This window comes from Manihot esculenta, chromosome 9 (assembly GCF_001659605.2).
Source record: "Manihot esculenta cultivar AM560-2 chromosome 9, M.esculenta_v8, whole genome shotgun sequence".
Classification (NCBI taxonomy): Eukaryota; Viridiplantae; Streptophyta; class Magnoliopsida; order Malpighiales; family Euphorbiaceae; genus Manihot; species Manihot esculenta.
In genome coordinates, this window is record NC_035169.2 from 1,596,930 (window position 1) to 1,607,750 (window position 10,821).

At 30.8% G+C, this 10,821-nt stretch overlaps 2 protein-coding genes across 3 annotated transcripts; both read right to left on the bottom strand.

Moving 5' to 3' along the window:
* Nucleotides 1-391: 391 nt before the first annotated feature.
* Nucleotides 392-2,789, bottom strand: LOC110623705 (zinc finger protein ZAT3). 2 transcript variants are annotated; one of them, XM_043959502.1, is made up of 2 exons: nt 2,663-2,789; nt 392-1,472 (listed from the first exon to the last, which is right to left on the bottom strand). In XM_043959502.1, the coding sequence occupies exon 2, from the start codon at nt 1,435-1,437 to the stop codon at nt 535-537; it is 903 nt and encodes a 300-aa protein (XP_043815437.1). In that variant the 5' UTR covers nt 1,438-1,472; nt 2,663-2,789; the 3' UTR covers nt 392-534. The 2 variants fall into 2 exon arrangements, with proteins under 2 accessions (XP_043815437.1, XP_021624415.1); XM_021768723.2 differs by lacking the exon at nt 2,663-2,789 and having other exon boundaries at nt 392-2,433.
* Nucleotides 2,790-2,866: 77 nt separating this feature from the next.
* LOC110622175 (haloacid dehalogenase-like hydrolase domain-containing protein 3) lies at nt 2,867-7,408 on the bottom strand. The gene is made up of 6 exons (XM_021766597.2): nt 6,996-7,408; nt 6,290-6,396; nt 4,750-4,858; nt 4,499-4,660; nt 3,683-3,856; nt 2,867-3,086 (listed from the first exon to the last, which is right to left on the bottom strand). The coding sequence occupies exons 1-6, from the start codon at nt 7,296-7,298 to the stop codon at nt 3,057-3,059; spliced, it is 885 nt and encodes a 294-aa protein (XP_021622289.1). The 5' UTR covers nt 7,299-7,408; the 3' UTR covers nt 2,867-3,056.
* Nucleotides 7,409-10,821: the final 3,413 nt, after the last annotated feature.

Here is a 10,821-nt window from a genome sequence, read left to right on the forward strand (position 1 = left end):
GCTTTTCTAATTGTGTGTCTTGGGCCTTGTTATGTATAAAGCCTCTTAGTTTGGGCTTGTATTTTTCATCTCTGCATAGGGCCATTTGTTCATCTGGCTTGCAAGAGTCTGATCTGTATCAATTATTCATCCATGAATATTTTACTTTTGGTAAAAAAATAAAAAAACATGTGATAATAGTTTAGCACATGGTGTGTGTTATATAAATACCAATAATATAAAGTAGAGTTTGCAAATTTTAAATTAATCATCAATTATTTTTAATAGTTGATAAAAACATTTACTCTTAAATTTTCATATTTTTGTTATGAAATCGGATTATTAAGTCTCCAATCGTTAAAATCTAATAATCAATTATCAATAGAAAGCTTTCATCATAATCTGTAAAGTGTTAGAAAATAATCACAAGTTTTTTCCCAAGCTTCCTATGTATAACACACATCTATGCTTCCCAATTTTGGAGCATCAAAATGAACATATATAATACTACCAATACAAGTCAGTTTTCATATGAAACACCCAAGATTTCTCTCTTCAAAGCCCCAATCTCAAATCGACGGCGAGGTCTAATGAATAAGAAGATGATGATTCATCTTCAAGTGGAGCAGGCAAGTTCAGGTCCAACCCAGAAGCTTCCTCCTTGGTCGCAAGTACTCCTCCTTGATTCATTGATGAAGATAACGTTTCCTCCCCTTTCTCCCAATGGCACCTCTTGTGACCACCCAGTGCCTGCCCACTCGAGAACACCCTCAAACAGATACTGCATTTGTGCCCTAACACCATCAACATCTTATTATCAACACTATCATCCTCCACATTCTCCTTCAGACCACCGTCACTACCACCGCCACAACCACCGCTTCCATTATGATCCTCAACCATCTCACAATTCAATGCAAAACAACCCTTCACGTTCTTGTGACTTGCCCTATGACCTCCTAATGCCTGGTGCGATCCGAACACCTTCTTGCAACTCGAGCACTCAAAACGACAATTCAAATCCTCTTGACCGTGAAAACTACTCCGACTAGCACCATCCCTACCGCCAATGCCACCTCCACATTCAGTCTCGGCCAATGTCGTTGCACCGTCACTGTTAGCCAACATCAACAAACACGCAGCCGCCTCATTATCCTCCGAATTCAATGCAGCTTCCTCTACATTACCCATCTCTCGAATTGGCGAAACGGTTCTGCGATAATGAGGTGGTGGATTAATCCCACGCCATAGACGCTCAGGATGGCACCTCATGTGGCCATAGAGTGCCTTCCAGGACCAAAACTTTTTACCGCACTCGCTACAAGGCATGGTGATCTTTGGAGCAGAAGGGTCATGTTTTTTACCCTGATATTTTGGCTTGGAGACAACAGCAACGCTACTCGTAGAAGGAACTAACCTGGGTTCAATCTTGATCAACTTGGTATGTTTCTTTCGCATTTTCTGATGATGGTGATATGGAATCGCAGCAGGGACTGAAGAAGATGATGGGAAATTGAAATTCAGGGAAGCATCAGTGTTTTTGTTGGTCATCTTGGTAAGGAAATGAAAGGACAGAATTGTTTAAGGTCGGAGAGGCTGAAAAAACTGAAAAATGGAGGACAGATTTGACTGTATAGTGCAGTTTAGGCAGTTAGTGGACAACGTGAGAAACTGAGAGAAGATTGAATCGAATAGAAGCGGTTTTCTTTCTCTAAAGCTATGATATGATACGGTGCCTACTAGGTTACGTATATGTCCTCTTTAAGACTCAGCCGTTGGATGTGGTGGGTTTACATCTTAGACGTTGAATTTGCTCTTTCTGTGGTGATGAGAAATTAATTATTTTCTCATAAGCTGGAATTTTTGCAAGATCTTGGTTGAAATTTTGCCATGTTAATAGACTTTTGCTTAATTTCTGCATCAATCTTCTCCTCGTACACTGCTTATGTTTATGGTAATTGACTCTGTCACCTTTGATTTTCTAAAAGTTTTCCTTTTTCGTTTTCTTAATGTAGATTAATTTTTAGGAAATTTTCTTTTGAAAATTAAATTACAATGTTCTCATAGTTTAAAGGGTTGGGTTGATATTGGCTGATAGTTATTTATTCTTGCAAAAATATGATAATTGTTGGAATGTAGCCATTGGTTATCATTAATGGAGTCATTTCGGGATTGAAATGCAGAATTGGAGTTCTGCATATAGAAATGCGATTCTGCAGTAGCAGAAAAACTATGATTTCATAGAATATTCAAATTTAAAGATAGCTTGATCATGAAGTGACAAGGATTCCCAAGTCCACTAATATGAACACACATGAACCAAGATTCTGTTGTGTTGTAGGATTTAGTAACTATATTATATAGAAATTTATCATTGATATTTTGAAAAATAAGTTAAAATATTATTGATATTTTAGAAATTTGACTATTAATTTTTATGTCTTAATACGAAAAACTAATTAAGTAAACTTTTACAAATATAAAAAATCAAACTAATGAATTTTTTTAAATCATAAACACTAACGGTAGAACAACTAAAATTAATAAAATGACTAACTAATAAATTTTTTAAAACGTTAAAAACATTTTAATATACCTTTTAAAATAGAGAAACCATCTAATAAATTTTTTTATAATAAAGAGACTAAATAATAATTTTAGTGATTGAAGACATATTACTCACTTGCAGACTCAAGATCGAGCCTCCATTCCCATAATCACATGCAGAAAATGCTTATATATTCAGAGATATTTAAGGGAAGAGCAGTGCTATCCTCTTCATCGTATCATCATCTCCTGGTATGCATCTGTGTATGATCAACAAGAAGAAAAACGCAAAGGTAATCCGCAGAAAAGGGGAAGGAACTTCAAAGAGAGAACACAATCATTGGGCAAAGAGAAGGCTATATTATTCCTCAAGACCTTTATTCTAACTGTTCTGTTGTGAAACTAGTTATGGCCTCACCTCTCTCCCCTCTACAAATTACAGCCACACCACTATCAACAACCTCTTCCTAAGAGCTATAGTTCACCTGTACACAAGTAAAAACACCCAACATGCTGCATAAGAAAAACGCTCAAACATTCACCCCAATCCTTCGGGCAACCTGCATCAGCCAAAAATCAGGCATACACCCTTTTGTAAGTATGTGCAACAAACATGATGATGAATCAATGAATGTATTGATGATAGATGATGGTGAAGATTATGCAACAAATGAGACAGCCATAGAGAGCAAGAATTCCACATCATCTATAATTTGACTAGTTGCTGAGAGTAGCAACAACAGAAAACTGTGATCTTAGAATTTGTTTTCCTAGGAAGGAAAGTCTACTTTGTTATTGACTATCATTGAATGAATTGATAAAATCTAATCTAATGGTGAAAACAATAAAGTAGAGACAGAGTTAAGAAGAACTGAAGAGAAAAAAGATCATAATCTTCTTAAAATATGTAAATAACAAGTTACACTGATGTAACATGAAACTAAGAAAAACTTTTCTCCAATTGCATATTATTTAACATGTTCTTAGACTTCAAATTATGTTCTGAGTTTCTGACCTACATTCAATTGTTAGATTTTTCCAGAATCCAGACTGTGAACATATATATATATTGGGAAGTGATTCTCTTCCTCCAAAATGGAGTATCCTTTCCCCGCTTTCAATTTCGACTCATTATTACTGAATATAGAGAGCTTACCTCCTTAAAGGAGTGGACATCACTTCCCCAGAGCCAAGCATCACAGCCTGCATCTCTTGCACCCCATATATCATTTCTACGATCATCACCTACATGCACAGCATCTTCAGGTTTTACTCCCAATAGCTCACAGGCTTTTAAAAATATCGTTGGATTTGGCTTCTCTGCGGCAACCTGTTTAGAGAGAGAGAGAGAGAACAGAAGGTTATCAATAATAAAACTTCATCAAAAGACAGAAGAAATTTTGCCTAGTAAAACTGTTTTTGGTACAAAAGAAAAGCACTAAAGCTTGAACATATGATCTCTACCATATCCCTGATCCCACTTACCATCTGAGATAGACTCATTGCCAAAATCACCATGATAAATGGAAGGCTATGTCCTTTTGGTTTTGTAATAGAGAAGTATATGAAATATTATTATAATGTCGCTGAGTGTATGCAATTTGCACACATAACCATTTAAAGAATAGGCTGCTTTAAGGACTTGGATTTTTAACTTCTTTCAACTTTCAACAAATCATCTCACTTTTTTTTCCTCGATATAGTAACTGATATCATCACTCTGTACCAATGAATCATGCAAGAAATAATATTCTGCCAATTAAGCAAATCAACAAAGGAGATAAGGATAGACCTAATTTCTTTGTTTCTAATAGTTTAAAAGAAGCAATAAAATTTAATACTGATGGGAAACCTACAAACAGGACTCTGAAAGTGTCCAAATACAAATTTACAAAACATAAACAGCATAATTGTCACACATATTCTCCATTTAATGTCAAGAGAGGAAGGGAATAAGAGAACTGTTTCTTACTTCAGCTGAAACCGCCACTGCATCAAACCAATGATCACAATCAAGAGCCTGCAGAAGAGGTCTAAGTCGAGTGTCAAAATTAGACACAACAGCCAACTTCACACCTGCCTTTCTAATAGCCTTGAATACATTCTCAGCATCAGGATCATAAAGGTGCCAAGCCTTGTGATGAAAACAATAAGCAAAAAGTTACCACTGGCTATTTAAATATTGAAAAATATCTATGGTCCCAATTAGTCAAGCTTAACTACCTTTTCAGTGGTATAGTAGTTATAAAGTTCTTCAAAGTACTGAGAATCTGAGCAACCAGTAGAAGAACTGACTATGAATTGCCAGAAAGGCCTTCCATCATTTACATATCTGCAATATTTATTAAAGAAAGAAAAAAAAAGAAAAAGGAAAAATAAAGGGATCAAGCTATTGAGAACTGAGATTGAAAACAGAAGGCATTTCAATAATCTGCAGAACAGTAGCCAGTTTGGAACAAATGTTATTATTAGCGGGTAGCTGTTGCTAATGCATATAATACGTAATTTATGTCGAGTGTTCGATAAAACATTGTAAAATTGTAGCTATTGATATGTAAATTAATTAAAAATGATTTATTTACATAATTTAATTTTACTATTAAAATAAATTGATAATTTTTAATTTATTATATCAAATCATTTATTTTATTATTTAAATAAATATATAATGTTTTATCAAATTATTTTTTATTATTTAAATAAATATATAAAAATTAAATAATAACAATTAGAAAATAAAAATACTAGTGTGTATAAATATATTTCCTACATAATATAGAGATGTATAGCGAGTGATTACAAACAGTTGTAATTTCTCAGCTTTTCTAACTTCAACAGTTCAGTGGTCTATCAGCTGAATAGCAACTATATGGTCCTTTTATTAAACGGGTACGGAGTAACTGTTAGATGACAAACATCCATCAGCTGCCCAAACCTCTAAACCGAACACCCCCTTGAAAGCCCTGTTTCATGCCCACCACTCCCACACATGCATATACAAATCTTGATTCATTATATTTTTTGATTCTCCACCAAAATATTCCCCTCTATTATCAACATTACAATATTCAGCAAAGCAGACATCACTATATGCTTATATCAAACTGTTGTGAAAATTAAGATAGCATGCTTAAAAGGACAGCAAAAAGTTACAAGCAATAGGTCCCTTAATATGCTATCCTAAAAGGATATGCAAAGATTAAATCACCCGTGTACAGTATCTGATCCTTTTCCACCACAACCATATACAGAGATTATTAATTGCTACAGAATCTTTCTGCAAGAATATTACTTTGTATTTGTGAACAATCTTGATTCTCAAGATTCCTCAATCAAGCTCTTAAAAGCATGCATGCCATTGATAGGAAAAATATGGTGATACTTGATTAATCAAGTATCACATATTAAATTATAGAATTGAGAAAGTAGGATCATGGGGGCTCTGGGTTTAAATTTTGAAAGGTTAGTGGAAATTAGGACAACAGAACATAAAGTCAAATCAACTGTCAAAAGCTACCACTAAAATGATCAAATACATAATTTAATAAAAAGAAACTTGTAAATCACTTTACAAATGTTATTATTGTTTTAATGTCTTTGTCTTTTTGTTCAAAATAAAAGTTACATCTAAATTTAGGTAATGGGCAAAAAAAAAATTAAACAAGGAAATGGACAACAGAAATTTAATAAAAAGGAAAAAGAAAAAGAAAAAAGAAGAAGAAGAAGAAGAAGAAAAGAGAGAGAAAAGGATAAAGGAACAGACCTGAGCCGAGATCTACCCCAAGGCTGCTCATAAGCCCTTCTATATCTGTTCAGTATCTCATCCTCTGAGTACTCCACTCCATACTTCTCTCCTATCTTTCTATATATCTACAATAACAAAATAATATAACATCAGAACAAATTTATACTTGTATATGCTTGACCTGGTTTCAAATCCCAAATTATTTAACCAGAAGAGGCAGGTGAAGGAAGAATAAGTCATTCACCATATATAGAACAAATTACATAGAAAAATATATGAACTTAAATATTTCCAGCGTCTGAAGACAGAACCCAGATTTTACACAAGGAAACAACAAAAAGAGTCAAATATAGAGATAAAGTACAACCAATCTAGACGCACAAACAATCAGTTCTCTGTTCCAAAAGTAAAAATTTTAAAAATATATATATAGAACGAAACTAGAAGCTGTGAAACACCACCCTTAATTGGAGAAGTATTAGTATAATAGATGAATTGATTAACCTCCCTCCACGCAAAAAAACAAAAATCGCAGTCTACCGGCTGAGATATCTACAGAAAGTGAGGGAGACATTAAAGCACAGGAAACAAAAATCTTCAAAACCTTAGGACAGAAGATAATCTTTCAAAATTCCGAAATTATATGCACAGTATCCCGGAAAAACCCAGTAAGAAAATACATTAAAAAGTACCTACATGATCTTGTACAAGAAAGAATATGTACCTGGGCCATGGGCTGCGAAGGAACAACAAGGGTACCAACAGCATCAACAAGCAAAGCCTTATGAGTAATTTCACCATACAAAGACCTCCTATAATCCTCATAATCTTTCAGTCCCAATATCTCCAACCCAACTCCTCTAGCCCCAACCACATCCGGATCCGCCGCAGTAGCGGACGTCGAATGCAGAGCGAACCCAGAAAAGCAAGTCTCGGATCTTGTGGAATTCAGGATTTTGTTACTGTTATTATTAACAAAATTAGAAAGAAACCTTGTGAGTTTTGCTCTTGTCGCCATTATTCCCATTTTGTTTGCTACATTCGGCAAATGCTCAGTTATTCTTGGATGGAGTTCTTATTCTGTGATGAGAGTGGCAAAGTGACCATGACTTGAAGAACGCTGGATGCCAAGAACTTAAAAATGGAAGGGCCTACACGTCCAAGTGTCTTGTCCACTCGGTACTGTAATGTCCTCTGCAAATTCTCAATATTACATTTTTACCTTTCCAACCTCTCGCCTTCTCCTCTCTTCCCGCGTCTCATCTCCCTGGATGTGATTTCCGGGATTAGGACAACAAAATCGGGTTAGTTAATGACGGGTTAATGAATGAAAGTGAAACTTCTCTCTGGACAGTGGAGTGAGAACTTCTTTCTCTAATTGTATTTTAATTTTTGAAAAAAAAATAAATTTATCATTTTTTTCAAACAATCATAATTTTCAGATATCGTTAAAAAATATTAAATTAAAATAAAATTATATATTTTAAAATAAAAATAATTAATAATTATATTTTATTATATAAATTTTTTTATTATTGATATCTAAAAATTTTCATTATTTATTTAATGGTATAATATTATAAAAGTTTTGTGTTATATCTAGATTGCAGCGTTTATTTAGACTTTTAATGCAAGTCTTACTGCATGATAAAAAAATACTTCTTTTACCTTTTTATATTTGAGTATTTTAATTAGATATAATTATTTAAAATTTTAAATATTTATATATTAATCTCTATTAAAAATTAAATCTCTATTTACAATAAAAATTTCATAAAAATTTAATTTGTTATAATTAATTTTTTTTATTTAACAGGAAAAGGTTTAATTTACTTTAATATTAAAATATTATTTTAAAATAATTAAAATATTTATAATTTTATAAAAAAAATATTTTTAAATGAATCATTTCAAATCAGATATTGTGAGAAGATAAATTGAAAAGTGAAGCTTTTATTATACTTTTTTTCTTAATTTTTATTTATTTTATTTTTTCACATATATAAAAAAATATAATTTTTTAATTTTTTAATTATATTTATATTAAATAAATTAAATTTTATTAAATATTAAAAAATATTTTAAAATATTTTTTTAAAAATAAGCTAAAATTAAATAAAATTATAATTAATTAATTAATATGTTATTATAGTTTAATAAATAATAAATAAATAAAAATTATACGTGTTTTTAAAAATTGAAAAGTGGCAATTCTGTGATTAAATTGAATAGTTAGTCTATATTGATGGTCCTTGTACGTATATCTCGGAGTTATGAAAGAGCAACACGTGGCACATAATAAAGGCCATTAATAACACGTCATCAAATTCTATGTTGCCCATTAACGGTTTTAACATCAGCGTGGGCCCCAATATATTGGGCTCTATTTGAGCGGGCCCCACAATGTTCGTCAATCATCGCCGCTTGCCGATTGGGCCTACGCGACAATAGCCGCTTTACCTTTGAAATTAATTCTAGAATTTCGTGCCCTTATTTTTTAATAATTTACATCTTTCTGAGATTTTATTTTAATTAGATAATATGCATTTTTTTTAATTATGATGTTAATTTTAAACTATTAATTTTAATTATTTTTAAAAATTAATTTCAATATTAAAAAATTATTATGTAATAGTATTGTAAAGCTTAAAAAAATTTATACACTCAATAAAATAAGATTTAATTTAAATAATATTTATTCAATATCTTACAATAAAAAGCCAAAGAAAAATAGAAAAAATGACACGTTGGAATTTGTTTCCTGTTGTGAAGACATCAAACATTGAAGGCATTCTTTAATGGAGTATTATTGCTTAGGCTTCATTTGAACCGCCTCAAATAAATTTATGGAATGCTCTTTCGGCAGACCCAACATAAATAAATAAATCAAAAGTTATCTAACCTTAGCATATATAATTAAATTCTTGTCAATCACTTTTTAATAGAGTGGTAACCGAATTAAAAAGTCATCCCGAATAAAAATATCGTGAACGAAGGAAAAAGAATATTATTTATGAATATTAAAAATTTAAAGTTAATAGCTAAAAAATTATATATTTTATTTTTATTATAATCTCATTTTATAATTTATATTAAATATAAAAACGCTGAGGTTAAAATATATTCAATATTAAAATAATAAGAATGATCCAATTAAATCTAAAACTTAAAATCTCAATGACTATTTAGATTCTGTTGAAGATAGGAGGACGTTCACTGCCACCGGTGACTCGAAGCTCCGGCTTTGTTAGAATCTTAACTAAAACAGAAAGCATAAAAGCACCCTCAATATTCAAACCTATTAATAAAAATTAAAAAAGACATTAGAATAAAAGAGAAAAATAACATAAAATCATCTAAAATAATACGAAAAGGAAAATCTAACTACACAATCTCTATCAAATTTCATCAACTCAACCTACCAACAACTAAAAGAGAGACTAGCGCCACAATAGTTTATTCTATAATAGCTATAATGAGCCATTAAGAAATCCATATCTCTAATGCCTATTCTACTATACTATCGCCTTACCTTATTATTGATACTAAAAATAAAAAATTAATTCGACCGCCTATAAAAATTAAAACCACAAAACTATAATACCAAGTTCAAAAAAGTTTTCAAAAAAAGAATGTAACCTATAAAACAATATAAAAATATACATAGCTAATTCTCTCTCTTCTTTTGCTTCTTTTTTGTTTTTCCACGAAATCATCGAAAAAATATTTATGAAATTGTTCACCTAGTCTAATAGCTGAGGGGGACTTAAAATTTTTTTTATATTTTTTAGAAAATAAAACATTATGAAACATTAAGATTATGTAAAATTCTTATTGTATTTTACTCCACTTTAATCCATACGTAAGCTCTATTTGGCAAAAAAAAATTAATTAGTATTTAGTATTTTGACTTAAATATTTAAAGGTTAAGGAAGAGGATAATGAAACTTATTTCTTGTAACTTTTTGGTAATCCACTGTCAGAATCTCTAACTAGGAAAAAATTGTTTTAACAATTATTAAAATAACTAGTGTTAGTGAGTAGGACCATAGTATTAGAGCGATAATTAAATTAGTAATTAATTAAATAAAATAAAATTATATTTAAATAAATTTTAAAAAATTACTATTTAATTTTTATATTATGAAAAATTTTATTAGTTAACCATTTAATTTTAAAAAGCCTACTATTTAGTCTCTTTTTTAATTCTATTCATTAAATATTTTATTATTAGTTTTAAATCAGTCAAGCAATTTAATGAGTTTTTTTTTCTTTTAAAATATAAAAAAGTGATTTTGAATTTAAATCTTTCATTTTAATTATTTTAAAATAGTAAAAAATGAGAATAATATCCTCTGTTATATCGTCTCTACTAATTATATTTTGATTTTTATATTTCATTCAAATAGAAATTTAAGATTGAAGATGAAACAAATGGGGAAAAAGAAGAAAGACCGCAATGAAGAAAAAGACATCCGTATTTTTTTCTCCATAGAAAAAGACGTTGTTATGAAAACGGAGGACATAGAGATGAACATTGAAAGAAGCCT